The 21572-nt window shown below is 40.5% G+C and overlaps 1 protein-coding gene across 5 annotated transcripts in view; it reads left to right on the forward strand.

Moving 5' to 3' along the window:
* Positions 1–1414: 1414 nt before the first annotated feature.
* Positions 1415–21572, forward strand: part of N4BP2 (NEDD4 binding protein 2) — a 43075-nt gene continuing 22917 nt past the window's right edge. For 3 of the 5 annotated variants that reach the window (XM_063310274.1, XM_063310277.1, XM_063310276.1), the window contains exons 1-4: positions 1417–1497; positions 10851–11183; positions 18989–20183; positions 21046–21173. In XM_063310274.1, coding sequence (XP_063166344.1) covers positions 10967–11183; positions 18989–20183; positions 21046–21173 — 1540 coding nt within the window. In that variant the 5' untranslated portion in view covers positions 1417–1497; positions 10851–10966. Of the gene's footprint in view, positions 1498–10850; positions 11184–18988; positions 20184–21045; positions 21174–21572 lie in introns of all 5 variants that reach the window. The other 2 variants (XM_063310278.1, XM_063310275.1) reach the window with 2 other exon arrangements.

A 21572-nucleotide genomic window follows, 5' to 3' on the forward strand; every position in this document is an offset into this window, starting at 1 on the left:
TCAGAATCAGTTAGGACTATTATGTCTATAACCTTTTGAACTGTGGTGTTGGAGGAAAATTCTGAGAGTGCCTTGGACTGCAAGAAGATCAAACCAGTCCATCCTCCAGGAAATAAAGCCAGACTGCTCACTTGAGGGAATGATATTAAAGGCCAAACTGAAATACTTTGGCCACATAATGAGAAGACAGGACACCCTGGAGAAGATGCTGATGCTAGGGAGAGTGGAAGGCAAAAGGAAGAGGGGCCGACCAAGGGCAAGGTGGATGGATGATATTCTAGAGGTGACGGAATCGTCCCTGAGGGAGCTGGGGGTGTTGACGACCGACAGGAAGCTCTGGCGTGGGCTGGTCCATGAAGTCACGAAGAGTCGGAAGCGACTAAACGAATAAACAACAACATAACCAATTAGTGCACTTTTTAAAAAATCATTCCCTTTACCTCTGGGCTCTTTTAAGAGTCTGGAATTGGATGGATAACCTTACTTGACCTGGAGGGAACACTTTCATTTTTTTTTTTACACCTCTGGGAGCAGCCTGGGGCATACCTGATGAAAGAGAATCATCACCCAGAGGCAAGTCTGAAAATGTCTGGCTTTTAATTCTGCCACTTTGTGCTCAAATTCTGGCAGCACAATCTGGGTTGCCCTTTGTTGCAGAATAGGAGCTGGAGAATGCACGTGGTCCGTTCGTGGGTGTGGTGTAGCAGCTATGGTGCTGCACTGGCACCAAGGAGAGATCCGGGTTCAAGTCCACCCTTAGTCATGCAAGTTCACTGGGTGACTTTGAACCACTCCCTCTCTCAATCCAACCACCCCATGGAGTTGCTGTTCTGGAAAAAACGTGGAACAAGACGGTGCGGTGTACACCACCTCCAGGCTTTGAAGGAAAGATGGGATATAAATCTAAGAAAATAATTACTGTTCAAACCCTAAACGGCTGCTCTTTGGGATCAGCTCCAGCTGGACGTGTAACCAAGGGCTATCACAAATTCAGAACTCCCTCCCAGATCTAGGCTGCAAAAATCCAGAAGGCCACTACACAGCAGCCACGATACACCGAAAGCTAACTCTTAGCCGCCCTCCGATGATCGTCCTGCCCTTTGCGGGCCAGGCAGGGCCGCCCGCCACAACTACGGAGCCTCGTTTGTGCCAGCCCCAAATGGTGGGCACTTGAGCCTCACACGCCTCCGCCCTTGGTCACACGCGTGCAGCTGCTCACCGACTTGCGTGTGAACCCAGCCAGGGTTTTCCTGTCTCCCTGCAACCGAGCGAAGGGCCTGGCCGGAGCGTCGAAGACAGCCGGGTGAGGGCGCCCAAGGGAGCGGAGCGCGAGGGAGGCGGCGGCGGCGGCTCCTCCTGAGCTGCCCTTCGCCGGCCGAGGAGCGGCGCACTCGGGCCTCCCTGCCCCGCGGCCGCTCCTCCTCTCCCAACTCGCCCGGGAAGCGCCGCCGCGGAGACGAGGCCCGCCCGGCGGAAGGAGGCGGATCGGCCGGCGAGGTAAGGGGAGGCCCGCAGCCCTGGAGGGAGCGGCCGCGAGGGGCCGAGGGAGGGAGCCGCGGCAGGGGCCGTTTCCTTCTCGCCCCCCCGCCGGGGGGGAAAGAGACCCGTCCGTCAATGGCGGCTCCTTTCCCGCTTAAAAGGGCCCGGCTGCTGCGGGTCTTCTCCTTCGGCGAGCGGCTCCGGCTTCCCTTGGTTGCTCTTGCCCGGGACGGGTCTGGGTCCCCGCTTCGGCCCCAGTGCTCAGACCCCTCTTCGATGAGGCGGGGGGGGGGGAATGGGCGCTGCGAAAAGGAGGGGCCGGAGACCCCCGGAGCGGTTGTTGACCCGGCCGGGCGCTTCTGAAATCCCCGCAAGATCAAGAGGAGCCGCCGCCGACCTTGCTCTCCGCGCGGGCTGATGGTTATTAACCCCGCGGGCTCAGCGGCGGCGCGACCCTGGAAGGGGCGTTTTTCCAAGCCTGCCCTGCTATTGTGTAGCAGGACCGCCCCCCCCCCCCGGCAAAATTCATCTGACGACTAAAGGCCGAGGGCCAAACGTGCCCCCCAAAGCAGGAACTCTAATGGGTACTCTTCTCTTCACCCTTTTTGAAATGTGCCACTTTGATGGCCTCCCAAATGAAGCAGGATTGGCATCCCAAGATTATGCTGACTTTTTTTAAGGAAAGAGTTTTAGCGGGTCGGAGAGCAAGCGGGGTGCAGCTTCCTGCAGCTGCAAGGAAACATCCCACTTTCCCACCTGAAAGAGCGTGGCAGTATCAGAGTGAAAAGATGCCAAGAAAGAGCTCTTTCCTTAGCTGCAAATTCATTTGAAAGATTATGCACATTTTTTTTAATATACAGCCACATTTATTATATGGTGTAAAATAGAAAATAACCTTTCCGTTCCCAGTCCTGTCAGATCCTGTCCTTTCTTCGCTAACATTATATCACAGAGTGATGCCTCAGTATTAACATTCTCCTTAGATAATAAAATAGGAGCATCACAAATCTTCATCTGTTTCTGTTTATTCCGAGGATTTCCGTAGATACTATTCCTGTTTGGTTTTGGAGTGAAGTGCGTGGAAAGTTATTTCTCCTCATAACAAAATCAGACCAGTTATTTGCTGTATTTTAGAAATGTCTTCAATATCCTTTTTGTTCTCAAAATGTCTGAACATAGCATTTCATCATCGAGGGTCCCCAAAATAAGTTTGATGCCAGAGTTCTTGGCTCTGGAATTTTTTTCTTCCGGCTGTGGAAGTTTTGCCTTTTTAATTTCTCTGGAACCTAGATAGTGAATAAGGTTGTTTATTTTCTCTACGTATGCAGTAGTCAATTGTATAATAATAAAAATAATAATAGCATAATAGTAATGCAGATTAAAATGAAAGTCCAATAAAAACCCTCAAGTCCATCTTGACTCTTGGTGACTATACAAACATATCCATTCAGTTTTCTAAGTGTTATTTATTATTTATTTATTTATTATTTTATTTATTTTCTATCCCGCCTTTATTATTTTTAATAATTTTACTCAGGGCGGTGAACATACCTACTACTCCTTCCTCTTCCTATTTTCCCCACAACAACAACCCTGTGAGGTGAGTTGGGCAGAGAGAGAGCGACTGGCCCAAGGTCACCCAGCCGGCTTTCAGTCTCCTGGTCTATTATAGAAATAATTTGCCACTGTCTTGTTCTGGGATGTTTTTTGACTTTTCAGAGTAGCAATGCCTGCAAACCTACAGACAAGAAAATGTATTCAACTTGCTTGAAAAACCTTTCCCTTGTTGAAAATACAGCTTTAGTTAATTAATATTATTCGAGTTACTGACCAGCATTTTGTACAATTATTATAACAGTGTACAAATTAAAAAGTATAAATATTTTCTAAAACCAATGGAAATTAGTAAAAGAATTCACTATAATGCTAATCAATGCAGATAATAATATGATACTGAGGAAACTAAATATTAAAATCAACAGATCTATAGAGGTACTTCATGAATAAAAGACTAAAATGCATACAAGCTAAATATTAAGCTGCTGAACAAGTGCTTTTTTTTCCGTCCTAGTGTTTTTCCCACAGGTGAGTCTGGTAAAAAATATGAACAGGCCTAAAACAAAACAACGTAAATATGCTTTAAAAAGAAATGAAAATTGAATTGTGTATGCATAGCATCCTAAAAGATAAGAGTAGTTTCCTGTGTAAAGCAGCAGCAGCTGAAAGACATTTTGCAACTCTTCTAGAGATGTTAGGGTTCCTATCTGGCAGTAAGAAGCAAATGAAGGCATCTTCAGAACTAGTGAGACTACTGTTAGTAAGTGGAGGGTGCAAGCTGCAACAGAAGGACATCTAAGAAATAAATGGGCTAGAACAGTGTTTCTCAATTTTGGCAACTTTAAGATGTTGGACTTAACTCCCAGAATTCCCTAGTCAGCATGGCTGGCTGGGGAATTCTGGAAGTTGAAGACCCTACATCTTAAAGTTGCCACGGTTGAGAAACACTAGGCTAGAGATTCAGATTCCTCCAGGTCATAGGGGCAGGTTCACTCTGCCAAAGAGGTATTATTATGCCTTCTTTCCAAAATTGCAGAAGGCAAAACATTAAAGCAGTCTCAGAAGAAAAGTTCTGCAGTGCATGGGGCAGGTAATATTGAATAGATAATTTGTCAGTGTGAAAGGTTTCCTGCTTATACTAGACAACCCGTGACCTGTTGGGTCATTGTTTCAGAGATATTTCCTTAACAGATTCCTTAATGCCTTTAACAATGGCAGAGCTAATGTACTGCCTTTACTGGAAAAGTTCTTTAAAATTCAGGGAGATATTCAGAGATGTATCTGCCTTGAAAATAGTCCATGTCATTCATATTGAACTGTACAGCACAGTCAAACATCAGGAGTTGACCACAGGAAATGTTTTATGATATTTTGTATTATGTCGTAAAATGTTTTATGGTAATTTTTATGCCATGAAATGTTTTAGAAAATTTTAATCCCACAGGAGTCATAGGTCCCGGATTTTGGATGCATTCTGTTAGGTAGCCCATTTGAGATACCTTGGTTCAAAAATTGTTGGTCTATGAGGCAGCGTTTCACCCAGTTAAAGGTTACAAAATATCAAACAGACAAACAAAAATATCAAACAGTTTTAGTAGTATATAGATCGATGTTGCCAGTGGCGGTGACCTCATTTGCCCTGCTGTGTCAAACACCCACTGCTGAATATCTGCTCTAGTTCATGGTAACTCCATGGTTAGCAGGGCTGTACTTTGAGAATGTACAGTGGAGTAAATTGCTCTGGATTCTTGCTTTCCTGGAAGAGGAAAATGTATTGAGAAAGATCATGGTAGCCACGGAGTCTCTAGAAAAGTGGAGCCTGAGTCAGAAATAAAACTGGCATTTATGAGCCCTGGCCCAAAAAGTCTGAACAATAATAATTGAATAAACTGTCACACAGTATTTTAACTTAAACTCAGTTGTAAGTTCCGCAAAGGTTTAACGTAGTTTCAGAAGGGATAAGTCGGTTTTACATATGAATATTATGAAATGTTTGATTTACTCCCTCCAAAATTACCTGTTTTTCTTAATACCTGCTGGCTGGGGAATTCTGGGAGTTGAAGTCCATGCATCTTAAAGTTGCTGAAGTTGAGAAACACTGCTCTATGGAGTAACCAGATAAGATGCCAAACATTAAGGAAGATTGGGGAAAGGTTTTTCTGGCTTATTTATAAAACGTAAAGCATCATCTATGTACTGAATTGCTGATGGCACTAGCAAGAAGTCCTAAGATAAAATCTTAATGTCCATATTAATAAAGGAAATGGATCTACAATTGCAATTCATAGCCTGCAATATATGCCCCATTAAAAATAGGGTGTAGGATTATTAGAAAAAGCCTCTTATACCTCTAATAAAATACTGTAGGACAGGGGTTTCAGACTTTCTCAGGCTGTGGAACCTGTCAGTATTTTAAAAAATCACCAAACCCCTGATCAAAAGGCAAAACTCCAGTGAGAGAAAATGGAGTGTGTTCAAGTGAGCATTTTTTGAATTTTATTTTCCCTTTCACAGAACCCTATCAAGTCTTTGTGGAATTCTAGGCTTCCAGGGAACACAGTTTGAAAAGTCCTTGAAATAAGAGATTAAAAACAACGTATCTCTATTTGCCACAAAATGTATCTCTATTTGTATCTCTATTTATCTATTTATATTTATCTATTTATCAATGTATCTCTATTTGTCTGCCAAGAAAACATCGCGAAAGCGGCGTCCCTCCAAAGGGTCCGACGTGACTTGGTGCTTGCACAGGGGACCTTTCACCTTTCACATCTCTATTTGCAATAATGAGCTTTGCAGAATTTGGGGGTCTCTTATTTAAATTCTATATACATAATGTACTATTTTTAAATTGATATTTGCTGGTAAATTGCTCCTGTTGCTATGGTGCACACCAGGTTAGAGCTGTGAAGACTAAAGCAGTATATAAGTCTTATTAAATAAAGGATTAACAATGTGTTATCTTTAGCTCTGTTGTTCTTTTGAAAAGCATATGCAATAATACCTTGAGTTAATACTTTTGTGGTATCCCAGATCATAGACTGTGATGTAACTGAATCCCTGTTGAAAAGAGGTAATTGTCCATGTCTGGTCCCATCTGTTTAAAACATTTTCTATAATCCGGGAGAGATGGAGAAGCCACTCAAAATATGTCTTTAAGTTAATATCAAATAAAACAGCTTCACTGGGATGTGGTCCAAAATAATTATAGCATATGTTGCATGCTGAAACTTTTAATATCAGAAACTTTGTCCTGTTTCTTACTGTCAACTTAGAAAATGATGAGAAAGAACTGAGCTTTGTGTAAAAATGCAAGAGCCTTTTTCATTGTTTTTAAAATTAGATGACTAATTTCTTCTTAGTAATTTTGTTCTTCCTGGTCCCCAAATGCCTCAAAGACTATTGAGCAAATTAACAGTATACAGGAGTTAATTAAAGGTTACATTGGTAAAACAAGCAATATGGGTTTTCTCATTAACTCATATCTGTCCCTGTCTGTCCAATGTGTTAGTCCAGTTTAAGTATATTTAGAGCTGAATACTTAATATGTTTTCTTTTTAAGAAAACATTTACACCCAACAAATTTTCCTGCAGGTACACTGGAGTTTTCTTTAGCAAATACACAAAATGAGAATAATATACACATCTTTTAATTATCCATGAATGTTTATCTGGGAATTGCGGCCCACTTAGATGTCTGAGCATGTTCATCATTGGTCTTTTGTTCTTGACCAATTTAATTTCAGGGAAATGTTAGTGACGTGGAAACATTATTTGTAATGAACACGATTACTATAGGGCTATATAATTGCTAGTTTTTGTGTTTACCTTAATTTCTTGCATGTATTAAATTGTAATTGTTTTGGTTTTCTCGGTTATTCCCATTATTCTTTTAATAAAGGAGCAGTGGGTGGGAATTTTTCTCAGAAGAGTTGATGAATTTTAATAATAGGTGCTTCTAGAGTGAACATTGTCAGTAGCAGTACAAATAGCCAGGCATGCTGGTTCATTGAAGATGTGAATTCTTGGAGAGACTGGCCTGGCCCCATTGATCCATGCACTGACAACCTCAGGATTGCAACAATACAACCTGCCTTACACGGGGCTGCCTGTGTTTAGTTCAGATAACAGTGGCAGGTGCAGAAGAGTTGAAGAATGCCACCATCTGTGGAGAAGTAAAACAGGATAGGAGAGAAACAAGCAGAAAAGGTAACAGGGAAGTGGAAGAAAGGCAGCAAAAGCCTTATTTAGGCAAGTTGTCCCTTCCAAGCAGCAGGGAAATTATTTGGAGAAAAATCTTGTCTCCCTATCAGGTCTATTGCATATATGTACTTCTGGGGATGGCTAGTCTCTTAGAAGGACCCTGCTCTGCTTGCGAATCACAGAGAACTTTCAGCCATCGGGGTTTTTATCACATTTATTTTATTATGTATTATAGTATTTTATAGTTTTATATTTCTTTTATTTATGTTTTCCTGTAAACCGCCCAGAGGCCCTTGTGAGAGATGGGCGGTGATAAATTTGGTTAATGAGTAAGTAAGTAAGTAAGTAAGTTCCAAGCAGTAATACCAACTTTGCTTGAAAGTCTTTGAACGATTGCACCAAGTTCAAGGGATTACACCTGGTTGCCTTTGTGGAGAAAGACAGTCCTCTTTGATTTATATTTGAAGAAGAAAAGAAAGCAGAGAGCAATTTTCCTGAAGCATGTTGGACTTTCTACAAAAGATCTTTGTAATAGCACTTGAAAGACCCTTTTTCACTTTTTAAAGTTACCAAAAATTGGCGTGTGCCTGCCATCAGACTGTAATGGATTTGTTGTGATTTTTATCTTTCCAGGAAGGCCCTGATTTTACCTGCACTGATTTTTCTTGCTGTAAACTAATCTCATCATAAAAATGAACAAATAGAGGGGGAACCTCCAAACTAATTAGGTATATTTCTACCGCGGCACTAATAGAAGTTAAGGGCCTGTGTTGGTGTCTGTTTAGCAGTTAATCAGACACCAGATAAAGTGTGGAAAGTCGGGTGGGGAGGCTTTTAAATCTTGTTTTTATTAAAATTAATTGCATTTCTAGAACTTAGAAAATATGTTCTATATTTTTTTAAGTTCCTGATGGTTCTTTTTTCCCCTAGCAAAATTTGTGCCTTAATACTTAAGGAGTCCAATGTTTTTATCCAGAACTGTTACCTTGTGCACATTTAGATGTGCTTTAATGTGGATATGCTTGCTGCATTTTGTGAATGCTTAAAAAGACTTCTGAATTCTAAAATACCTCCTAAAGCACAGGATTTGGGGATTACTGTGAAGTTTGAATTGTTCCTGAATTTCCTGAAGTTACTATGATAGAAGTTACTTTGGGGGAGGCGAGAAGGGGCACTTAAGTCCCTGATTTATAGTTGTTTCTGGGTGAACTGGGTGACTGAGATTTAAAACAGATCAAGTTGCTTTTTATTACTCCCTTTATGTTAAATTATTTTATATTTATCTTTATTTCATAGTTATGTAAAGGGTTTCTTAGAGGCCTTCATGTATTTCCAGCTTCAGTAACTTAAATTAAGTGCACTTAAATTAGAGGCACAGTTAGCAAGGTGTGGTTTGGTAAACAAAAGACAAAACTTTTAAACAGTATGGCAGCTTTTGGTTGTATACTGCCCAAGTCACAGTTGTTTGAGTTGGGTGGCCGTATAAATTCCATGAATGAATGAATGAATGAATGAATGAATGAATGAATGAATGAATGAATGAAGTTGTGATGGCCCATAATATATTTTGCCCTATGTTTGTGTGTGTGTAATATTACAAAATTCTAAATGGGACTGATTGTAGTGGTGGATTGTTTTATTTGTGCATGTTACGTTCCAGGCTCTAACAACAGTTAATAAGACTATGGATAATGATACCTTGAGCATATGGGAATGGGGGGGGGGCTTTCTGAGCCCTGGGAAATGATTGAAAAATTACCCCATATATAAGGAAAGAAATAAGGTTACTGTACCTTAGTGATCTCAGCTTTTCTACCCTGTTTTACTCAGAATAAAAAAAAATGGTTGCAGGTTGCTGGGAAATAGGGGCTTGGAGGCTGGATGTGTACTTCTGCACAGACACAAATTGGCAAATGGATCAGAACTATGCTGAGAATCACAGATACACAAAATCATTTATTGTGAGAAGCAATTCCAATCTATGTGTATCAACAATGAATACATGAGACAATCACCAAAGTATCCGTGGATAGAGTTCAGCCTGGTGATGGGAACATGTGGAACCAAAGCTGGTGAATGTGGAGCATAAAATGAGTAAAAAACTGTATTGCAGGTTTGAATATACCTTTTCCTGTTGAGGAAGGAAATTAAACAGGAATTCATTATGAACAAATGCTGGTGTGATTTCAATAAAAATGGTGGGGGGTGGGGGCAGAAATAAATGAGCAGGAGGTTATTTTGTGGATGCTTACTGTGTTTTGACAGTTTTAAATGAGAGCCTTTATCAAAAAGCCTGAAATTGTGCCCATTGCCTCATCTTCCAGATCTAGCTCTAGAGCTGATGAGGATTTTAAAAATCAAGCCTTTCCCATCCTATCCCCAAGACATTTCACAGAGAAGTCTGAAATTCTTATGTAAAACCTCCTGCAGATTTTCCTGTCATAAAACATTCAGTGAAATAACGATATGTTTGCCAAGCACTAAACGAGTCTTACACAATTAACTGATGCCGCTTGATATCTCTCTGTATTTTAATTAAAAAGATATTACCATCTTTTTTTCCATTTTAATATAGAAGAAACAATGTGTAGCAGTCAGTACCTGTGGAATAAGTCTATAGGGCACAACATAAGAGCTGATGTTTTGTTCTGCTATATTGTATTAGCTGTTGCAGTGGGGTCTTTCTAATTTTTCACAAGGGTTAATTTTTTTTTGTCTTTTCATCAAGTGTGCTTTAAGGACTTTATTACATGTGATATCTGTGAACTAATGAACTGTAAACCCATCCTATCAGCTATGCTGGCTTGAGTCCTCTTACAGTTTGGGCTGTGACTCTGACATTTCTTCCTTTTTTGAATTATTTTTGGTGGGGGGTGCATGTGCCCTGACGGACATCCAAGTTTTCCTTCCCTCTCTTTTCCCAGAATGTAGTAAAGTGAAATATTTCAGCTGTTCATAAATCTACCCTTGTTAAGAGACCATCTTGGCAATTAAGCTGTCTACAATATTTCTTTTGTAACATGTAATAGATTTTTAAAACATTTTTTGTTCTGCAGGTGCTAACACATCCCTATTAGTGTTCTTTTGCTTTATTTGCTTTATTTAGTTATTTAGGGCTAGGGGTTCATGGGGTACATAAAATCAAGATTCAGTGTTGATAATATCAAGACTTAATTATACCATTGAAGAATACTGGTCATAGTCAAATCATGTTTGTCTGTCTGGTTGCTTATAGGCAGCATTTTACCCTGCTTTTCAGCCTTAAAAGTTTCCAGAGTATGTTATAGAATAATTAAAAACTAATAATTCTTTCCCTAATTATTTCCATAGAAGAGGTCACTGGACTATTTTGTGTGTAAATATGTTACATATTGTTATATGAATTTTCAAGAAGTTTGAGCACTTTATAGTTGCTTCTTGAATATTCAACTATTACCTTTTTTGCTTTAATATTTATATTTCCTTTACATGTATAATTAAACTTTTTCAGTTTAAAACATAAAGAATTCTACTTTTTTGTGCATGCTAGAAATCATGGGGAAAAAATGCTTGATTCAATTTCATGATTCAACTGCAGGTTCTAAAATACTTGTTCCATCTCTCCATTCCAGGTTGCTGTTTTCAACCTAGAAAATGTGGTCTGAAAAAATCATTTTGTCTTATTCGTGACGTAGGCATTGTCATGTGGATACGATAAATCAAAGGAAATTTTCTTTTGAAAAAGAAAATGCCAAAGAAAAAGAAAAATCTTGGAGTGAGCCCATCAAGGAAGAATATAAATTCAGAGACAGTTGCTGATTCAGCCTCCTCACCAGATGATCCAGCTATGTTACAACTATCCCAAGCGATCAATAAAGAAAAACTCATCAGTGGACTTTCAGAAATATTCTCTGACTTGGATCCTACTGTCATTTATATGGTGCTTTCTGAATGCGATTTCAAAGGTAAACCAAATCAATATATGCTGTCAGTTTTGTCATTTTCCTACAGCAGAGGCAAGCCGATCTAAACTGGCTATTTCCCTCCCTCCCACTCGCCTTGTAGGCAGGGCTAAAAAGGATGCTGACACTGATTCCGGTTGTAGGGAACAATTCCAGCTCCAGGGAATATTCCATCTAGTGGCTGGGATCTCTTCAACGATAGATCTTGTTGGTTTTTCTTTTATTTTTCTGTTATTTGCCTTTTGCCTTCTGTTTTTGAACTTTCAGTATAGCCAGTGCATTGTCCAAGGATACCTCAGGAACTTTCTGATGGGGAGAGGGAGAGTGAACAAGGGGCTCAGCCTCCAACCATGAAGGAATGTGGTGTCTCCACTCCCCAGTGATCCCCCCAGGATAGCATGTTCAATGCCATGGTTCCTGATCTGGGCACCTGATTCCCCCGCCCTTCCCAATTTGTTGGTGGAATGGCAGCATCTTAGTTACCAAATTGGCTCTACCAGGTAATGCACCCGGATGAAGCTCCAAAGACTTTTTGTTTCTCAGAAACCCCCAGGGGAGGCAATAGGGCAGTTTGTTGGGCAAGAACTTTTTTTTTCAAGATGGCAATCAGGGAAAAGTTGGATGCTGTTGCTTGATACATGAACAGCTGATATTTGTAGGATTTTCCCCCTGATTTTGGGAGACTTTGGATGAATTTCATAAGGGTTGTGACAGGTGCAGTGCTGGATTGTGTTCCAGTTAGGACTGGAGGTTTGGAACAAAGTGAGAACAAGTCATTGCTCTGCAGGGAAGTGGAAGGAGTTTGCTGATAGCTTTCCAGTGTTGGAGACATGGGTCTTTATGATGGTGATTTAGCCAGTTCAGTGTGCTTCCATCCATGTTCAGAAGGTGGAGACTGGATTTGTTGAGGTGGTGTGCGGCTGACCTTTCAGGAGGTCAATCCAATCCACCCATTCTGCAGAAAGTTCCTTAGATCTGAATACTGAAGCATCCATTACCATCTCAAGACCTTTTTACCATAGATTGTCTCAGATCTCAGAGTCTTGGACAGCTTTTTAATTCCCTTTTGACAGCTCCATTGGGGTCACAAACCCTCCCTGAATATGATTTGTAGGTGGATCAAGGACTGCAGCAACTAGCTTATGGGACACAGACTAAGTCTGCTGCACAGGGGATTGTGGCTCCCTCCACTAGCAGTCTAGCCATTTCAGTCACCCTACATACAGTATTGCTGTCTGCCTGGGAGACACCTTTAGGCATCTTTGTCACATGATCTTCTGTGTCCTCCTTAATAAAATAATGTAAGATCACCTCTTACACCTTGACTGAAGCATAAAAGTTTGGCAGGGGAGTACTACAGAAGATAGTTTGCAGCAAGAATGACCCCAAACAGATTCCTCCCCTAGTGACAGCTCCAGTATGTCCAATTTCAGAATATCCTGCTGAAGAAAACAGTACAATAGCTTTTCTGTGAAGGTTTTTCTGCAGCAGAGAGAAGACTCAGCATTGTCAGAAAAAAGGAGACACTTATCATGGAATCCATCAATATTTGCTATTTAGGTGGACTGTAATATACATACCTTGTATTTCTATCTTCTCTTTCTGAGTTGCCATTTCCAAAACTGGGGAAGAAAACTATCTCTTTCCACATGAACCAATGTTAGAATCCTTTCCAGCTCACTCTGAAGAGGGAAGGAGATATTCACTTCAAAATGCCTTGTCTCTGCTGTAGAAAAAGCATCTTCACAGTAAATCCAGTGTATCATTGAGCTACCCTAGAATGGTTGTGATTATATTTAGTATACTTAACTTTTTAAAAGGTTACTAGATAACCCATGACCTGTTGGGTCATCATTTCAGAGATATTTCCTTACCAGATTCCTCAATGCCTTCAACAATGGCAGAGCTTCTAACGTACTGGAAAATTTCTTTAAAATTCAGGGAGACATTCAGAGATATATCTGCCTTGAAAGTAGCCAACGTTGAACTGTACAGCACAGTCAAACATCAGGAGTTGACCACAGGAAATGTTTTATGACATGTTGTATTATGTCATAAAATGATTTATGATAATTTTTCTGTCATAAAATGTTTTATAAAATTGCCAGATTTCAATTCCACGGGAGTCATGGGTCCAGGGTTTTGGACACATTCTGTAAGTTAGCCCATTTGAGGTACCTTGGTTCAAAAATTGTTGGCCTATGATGCACTATTTTGCCCACTTAATCCTATTTAAAGGTGCCCATTGACTTTAATCAGAATGGTAGTAGTAGTCATTGTTTTAAATAGAATTGAGAATCTGATTTTTGCCTTATATGCAAAAGAATTCCAATATAGGAATTATTTTTATTCAAGTATTGGAACCTGGAATGTAAGATCTATGAGCCAGGGCAAATTGGATGTGGTTATTGGTGATATGTCAAGATTAAAAATAGACATTTTGGGCGTCAGTGAACTGAAATGGACTGGAATGGGCCACTTCACATCAGATGAACACCAGATCTACTACTGTGGACAAGAGGACCACAGAAGAAATGGAGTAGCCTTCATAATTAATAGTGAAGTGGCTAAAGCAGTACTTGGATACAATCCAAAAAACGACAGAATGATCTCAATTTGAATTCAGGGCAAGCCATCTAACATCACAGTGATCCAAATATACGCCCCAACCACAGATGCTGAAGAAGCTGAAGTAGATCAGTTCTATGAGGTTCTGCAGCACCTACTGGACAATATGCCTCAAAGAGACATTGTTTTCATCACAGAAGACTGGAATGCTAAGGTGGGCAGTCAGATGATGCCTGGAATTACAGGTAAGCATGGCCTGGGAGAACAAAACGAAGCAGGACATAGGCTGATAGAATTTTGCCAAGAGAACTCACTCTACATAACAAACACTCTCTTCCAGCAACCTAAGAGACAGCTTTATACATGGACTTCACCAGATGGACAACACCGAAATCAGATTGACTACATCCTTTGCAGCCAAAGGTGGCGACTTCTATACAGTCGGTAAAAACAAGAACCGGAGCTGACTGTAGTTCCGATCATGAATTTCTTCTTGCACAATTTAGGATCAGACTAAAGAGATTAGGGAAGACCCACAGATCAGCTAGATATGAGCTCACTAATATTCCTAAGGAATATGCAGTGGAGGTGAAGAATCGATTTAAGGGACTGGACTTAGTAGATAGGGTCCCGGAAGAACTATGGACAGAAGTTCGCAACATTGTTCAGGGGGCGGCAACAAAATACATCCCAAAGAAAGAGAAAACCAAGAAGGCAAAATGGCTGTCTGCTGAGACACTAGAAGTAGCCCAAGAAAGAAGGAAAGCAAAAGGCAACAGCGATGGGGGAGATATGCCCAATTAAATGCAAAATTCCAGAGGTTAGCCAGAAGAGACAAGGAATCATTTTTAAACAAGCAATGCACAGAAGTGGAAGAAGACAATAGAATAGGAAGGACAAGAGACCTCTTCCAGAAAATTAGAACATTGGAGGTAAATTCCAGGCCAAAATGGGTATGATCAAAAACAAAGATGGCAAGGACCTAACAGAAGAAGAAGAGATCAAGAAAAGGTGGCAAGAATATACGGAAGACCTGTATAGGAAGGATAACAATATTGAGGATAGCTTTGATGGTGTGGTCAGTGAGCTAGAGCCAGACATCCTGAAGAGTGAGGTTGAATGGGCCTTAAGAAGCATTGCTAACAACAAGGCAGCAGGAGATGACGGCATCCCAGCTGAACTGTTCAAAATCTTGCAAGATGATGCTGTCAAGGTAACACATGCTATATGCCAGCAAATTTGGAAAACACAAGAATGGCCATCAGACTGGAAAAAATCAACTTATATCCCCATACCAAAAAAGGGAAACACTAAAGAATGTTCAAACTATCGAACAGTGGCACTCATTTCACATGCCAGTAAGGTAATGCTCAAGATCCTGCAAGGTAGACTTCAGCAACTCATGGAGCGAGAATTGCCAGATGTACAAGCTGGGTTTAGAAAAGGCAGAGGAACTAGAGACCAAATTGCCAATATCCGCTGGATAATGGAAAAAGCCAGGGAGTTTCAGAAAAACATCTATTTCTGTTTTATTGACTATTCTGAAGCCTTTGACTGTGTGGACCATAACAAATTGTGGCAAGTTCTTAGTGGTATGGGGATACCAAGTCATCTTGTATGCCTCCTGAGGAATCTGTATAACGACCAAGTAGCAACGGTAAGAACAGACCACGGAACAACGGACTGGTTTAAGATTGGGAAAGGAGTACGGCAGGGCTGTATACTCTCACCCTACCTATTCAACTTGTACGCAGAACACATCATGCGACCTGCTGGGCTTGAAGAATCCAAGGCTGGAGTTAAAATCACTGGAAGAAACATTAACAATCTCAGATATGCAGATGATACCACTTTGATGGCTGAAAGTGAAGAGGAACTGAGGAGCCTTATGATGAAGGTGAAAGAAGAAAGTGCAAAAGCTGGCTTGCAGCTAAACCTCAAAAAAACCAAGATTATGGCAACCAGCTTGATTGATAACTGTAAATAGAGGGAGAAAACCTAGAGGCAGTGAAAGACTTTGTACTTCTAGGTGCGAAGGTTACTGCAGATGCTGACTGTAGTCAGGAAATCAGAAGACGTTTAATCCTCAGGAGAAGAGCAGTGACAAATCTCAGTAAAATAGTTAAGAGCAGAGACATCACACTGACAACAAAGGTCCGCATAGTTAAAGCAATGGTATTCCCAGTAGTAACATATGGCTGCGAGAGCTGGACCATAAGGAAGGCTGAGCGAAGGAAGATCGATGCTTTTGAACTGTGGTGTTGGAGGAAAATTCTGAGAGTGCCTTGGACTGCAAGAAGATCAAACCAGTCCATACTCCAGGAAATCAAGCCAGACTGCTCACTTGAGGGAATGGTATTAAAGGCAAAACTGAAATACTTTGACCACATGATGAGAAGACAGGACATCCTGGAGAAGATGATGATGATGCTAGGGAAAGTGGAAGGCAAAAGGAAGAGGGGCCGACCAAGGGCAAGATGGATAGATGATATTCTAGAGGTGACGGACTCATCCCTGCGGGAGCTGGGGGTGGCAACAACCGACAGGAAGCTCTGGCATGGGCTGGTCCATGAAATCACAGAGTCGGAAGCGACTGAACGAATAAACAAATTTAAGGTGTTTCTTCTCTATTAAACTTGAAAGAAATGAACAACATCCTAAGAGCCTGTGGTCCCCATAACAATATTTAGATGTTAAGAAAAAAATGGAGGTACTGTAAAGTATAATTTTCCCAGTAACAGTTATTTGAAAAGGTTGTAACTTTGATTTTTTAAAATTTGACTGGTCTTATTAAGTAATTTATAGGGACGTGGCGGCACTGCGGGTTAAACCGCTGAGCTGCTGAGCTTGCCGATCGGAAGGTCGGCGGTTCGAATCCACGTGACGGGGTGAGCTCCCGTTGCTAGTCCCAGCTCCTGCCAACCTAGCAGTTCGAAAACATGCAAATGTGAGTAGATTAATAGGTACCGCTTCGGCGGGCAGGTAACGGCGTTCCGTGTAGTCATGCCGGCCACATGACCACGGAAGTGTCTACGGACAAACGCCGGCTCTTTGGCTTAGAAACGGAGATGAGCACCGCCCCCTAGAGTTGGACACGACTGGACTTAATGTCAAGGGAAACCTTTACCTTTTATTAAGTAATTTACTAATGATTTTTATGAAATTATATATTTCTGAAATAGGAAAGGAAGAATAGAAAATTCCTGCTCTATTACACAAGACTAATTTTCATATGCCATTTTTTAAAAGGGTTGTGTATCAGATTAACTGATTATATATGTCCAATTTTCCCAAAAAAGAGAAGACTGAACTAAAAATAACCCCCAATACAGAAAGGAAGGCTAGGCAGGAGAAATTAGAAACACTGTGAAAAATTCTATGCAATGCCTCTCTTTACTACATTCTTAACATAAGTTGGCCCAACTCCAGCAGGAATTGATTCCAGAGATTTCCCCTTCCCTAATAAAGGTATATCCATGACACAATAGAATATAGCTGTATTATACACACCTGCCACTTGCTAAAAAGTGGTAGAGCAAATGGAGGAATCAGTTTTGTATTTAGTTGCTATATATTACAGGGAATTAATTTTGATCCATAGTTATGAATTCAACCAATTAGCAATGATTGCTTAAAATTAATTCCCTGTAATATATTGTAACCAATTATAAAACTGATTCCCGCATTTGTTTACACCAACCATTCTTCTTCCAGTGAAAATAACAACAAAAGAATAAAAAGAACTAGGATGGAGATGGAAAAGAGACCGTTGCATTGGGAAGGAAATGGAGAACAAAACTGGGTGGGAAAGAGGTAACCAGACAACGAAGGAAAGAGAAAAGCCAGACACTTTAGATTTTATCAATTTTATTTTGCAAGCAAGCAGCCTCCCCTAAGATATGTCTGTTTTCTTAGCAGTAGCAATTTTCTAGAGCAGTGTTTCTCAACCTTGGCAGCTTTAAGATGTGTGGACTTCAACTCCCAGAATTCCCTAGCCAACCATGCTGGCTGGGGAATTCTGGGAGTTGAGGTCCACACATCTTCAGGTTACCAAGGTTGAGAAACACTGCTCTAGAAGCATTTCTATCTCCCATCTATTTGCTTTCAAGAGAATTCAAAGACAATTCTTTCCGCTATCTGTAGGGATTTGGGGAAAACTTCCCACCTGTCTGTTTACAAATTGCATCCTCTCAGTTCTGTTTTGTCCCGTTTAGAGTCAGATTTCTGTTAAAGAGCTTAGTTTTGATTGCTGGAGTAAAGCAGCATCTCAACTCCCCAATATGAGGCACTCTACAATTGAGGCATTGAGGCAGGCACGGTGCTTGGATGGAAACATCTTCTGTGTTCATAGAAGACTATCAGCAGCTGCTAGAATGAACTGATTAGACGTGGGGCACCACTTTGCTTTGTGGATCAGTATGAAAAGACTTTTTTGTCAAGATTAGTATGCACCACTTCAGGGTTTTTTACAAGCCTAATACTTACGAGAAGTCTACAGGCAGGACATGGAGTGCTGCAGAGCCCCTAGGAATTTGAGAAAATGGTATTTAAAGATCCCAGTGCCTTTGATACTGGCAGTGATATATCTGTCATGACAAGTAGCCTTTGTTAACTTTATCTTCATGAATTCATCTGTCTCACTTTTACCAAGTTCTATCTTCAGTGACCATCGAAGGAATCAGATGTATTTTTTTTAAACAGAGTATTCTCTTCTCAATATCATCTTAGAATCCACCTGCCTTAATAAATCTATTATTCACATTGCTTTGTTTGTTAAAAAGACTTTTGATCTGTCTCAATTTTTCTTTATTCATTAGGTATGCATGAATATTTGATAAATCATTAACTTAATGTAATACTTGCAATTTTCTTTTGAAGCTGCATCTAACTAATGGTTTTGCACACATAATATCTAATTCAAATTCATGTTTAATTGTAGGCACAATATTTAGATCAAGTATTTTTTTAAAAATTGCTTGCTTGTAGTTCACCCAGTTAGTTCAAGGCACTGCTGTTTGGCCCCTAGGTAGCTGAAACTATGAAGAGTATCCTTTAATCCATCTTTTTTTGAAGAGAGGGCAAAGGTCAGTAAACCAGAAGCTGCAAGACATATGGAGAATCAGATAACCTTTAAATGAAAATTGATTGCCTCATTTATTTCTGCAACGCTACTGAAGTTTGTGTGTAGAATAAGGAATAAGTTTAATAAAGTAATTGTGTTCTTTCTTTGTTTTTATTAGTGGAAGACACTATGGATTATCTACTAGAATTGTCCACAGCTGCTAAGGATACAATATCTTCATCAAAAGTCTCAGGTTTTGATTCCCTATCTGCATTGCTAGTTGGTGAAAATAACTCCAGCTATAGAACTCATGAATTTGAGGGCAACAATACTACTGAAGTCGTGGCGTCTGGTGAAGAATCACAGCAGCCGTTGTCATCTGAAGAACTGGCTTTCTTGATAGATAATTCTTTTGAGACATACACTGTAAAGAGTGAAGCAAGGGAATCAGAAAATGATCATCTCTTAGGTCGTCTGGCTTGGGACCACAGTAATGCTGATTGCACCGAATTATGTGTAAAATCCAGTTTGCTTTCTTCACAGCAAATGGAAACTGATGGAAAAGAAATAGGAAACTGCTTCACTCCATTGAGACCAAGTTACTATGAAACATCTGATTTGGCTTCCACAGCGTCGGAGATTCAGACAAAGGATATTTTTGCACAGATCCCAGAGAATTGTAATTTGCCAGAAGTTGTACTTGACAGTGGTGCAGTTTCAGAAATCATTGCGTTAGCCAACGAGGCAGTGTCTTATACTGACCCAAGTCAAATACGAAATGTTTTACTTGACCTTACAACAATAAATACCATGACTGCTCAACACTGTCAGGGTTTTGCAGAAATAGAGACAAATGTGTTTCATAATTCTTCTTCACAAGACACCAAAGAACAAGAAAATGTAGTGGCTGTATGTAATCTTAAAAAATCTCCTGTTCCTGACCTGTGCACAGGATCTGGTTTTAAATTAGCACCTTTTACAAATGTTGATCCTTCTCAGCAGATATGGAATTCACAATTTTCTCAGTTTCAGAAACATTCTCAGGAGCTTACTTTTTATCCAGCTTTCGATTCACAATGTACAAATCATAGCTTTGTGACTCCTATTGCAATCAGCCCTGGGAAGTGGAGACCACCTGCTTCAGACTGTAGGAGCCTTGGAAAGACATTTTCCTCTCCAGCAGTTTCAAAGACCTGGGAGAGCATCTCTTCTCTGCCAAAGAGATGGGGAAATAAAGATGGGCAACAAAGAAATAATTTTTCTCAAGAACATCAGTTGCCTACTGGTCATATAATGAACAGAAAGACTTTCACAGGTCATGTGCTTATTCTTCTTCGAGGACTTCCAGGATCAGGCAAATCATATTTGGCAAGGTAGGTTATACAGTAGGGACGTGGTGGCACTGCGGGTTAAACCACTGAGCTTGCCGATTGCAAGATCGGCGGTTCGAATCCGCATGATGGGATGAGCTCCCGTTGCTAGTCCCAGCTCCTGCCAACCTAGCAGTTTGAAAACATGCAAATGTGAGTAGATTAATAGGTACCGCTTTGGCGGGCAGGTAACGGCGTTCCGTGTAGTCATGCTGGCCACATGACCACGGAAGTATCTATGGACAAACGCCGGCTCTTCGGCTTTGAAACGGAGATGAGCACCGCCCCCTAAAGTCGGACACAACTGGACTTAATGTCAAGGGAAACCTTTACCTTTACTTAGGTTATACAGTATATATGAAAGATTCAGAAATAGGATGTTACTCCCTTTTTCTTGCTCACACATAGACGCATCATTAAATTATGTTTATGCACATATGCAAGCCAGATTGCCTTCAAACCATATATTGCAGACCAAATCATAGTTTTATCTTCTCATTTACTGTACGCAGAAGCCATTGCTTACCTTCAATTCACAATTAACTCTTGAATAGAAGAGTTTTCTGCCTGCAATTTTAAAGTTATTGCTTGACTTGCTAACCATCTTTTGCAAGGATTGAGGGCTTTTAGTATGTTTGTATAACATTATAAATTGCAACCATTATGGTACTGGATATGACAGCCTATGAATGCATTGCTTCTCTTACTACCCTAGAAAACCCCACATTGTTTTAGTTATTTTCTGAAAGATCTAAATAGTCACCAGGATGAAAGATATCCAATTTTACTTTATGAGTGATTTTGTAGAAGATCAGAACAATGTGTTGAAAAGTAGATTAGAGCTTTGTTTATCATTTTTTTACAGGGCTTTGCTTGAGGATAACCCTTGTGGGATCACTCTTAGCACAGATGACTATTTTTATCAAAAGAATGGGCAGTACCAATTTGATGCTGATTCTTTAGCAGAAGCACATGAGTGGAATTGGAAACGTGGTAAGAATTAGATACAGCAGAAGAGCAGCTGCTTAGAAGTACAAATTTTACTAATCTTAAAGGCTTCCCTGGAATATTTCTGCCAAGACTGGTGCCAATTGTATTTGCAGGAGGTACACATTGAACATCTGCAAAATTATTTTATTCCAAATAAAATACACATGCATTTGCTGTCCCCATGTCCCTAGCCAGTTGAAAAGCTCATCCCTGGTGAATCATATATGGAATTAAAGTAACAAATATATTAAAGTCAGAAAAGACTGCTCACAGTCACTCACGCCTTAGTCACCTCCCAAATGGATAACTGCAATGCGCTTTACATGGGGCTGCCCTGAAGAGTATTCAGAGGCTTCAGTTGGTGTGAAATGTGGCGACACAGACAGTTATGGGTGCCGGTCA

This window comes from Candoia aspera, chromosome 8 (genome assembly GCF_035149785.1).
Source record: "Candoia aspera isolate rCanAsp1 chromosome 8, rCanAsp1.hap2, whole genome shotgun sequence".
Taxonomy (NCBI): domain Eukaryota; kingdom Metazoa; phylum Chordata; class Lepidosauria; order Squamata; family Boidae; genus Candoia; species Candoia aspera.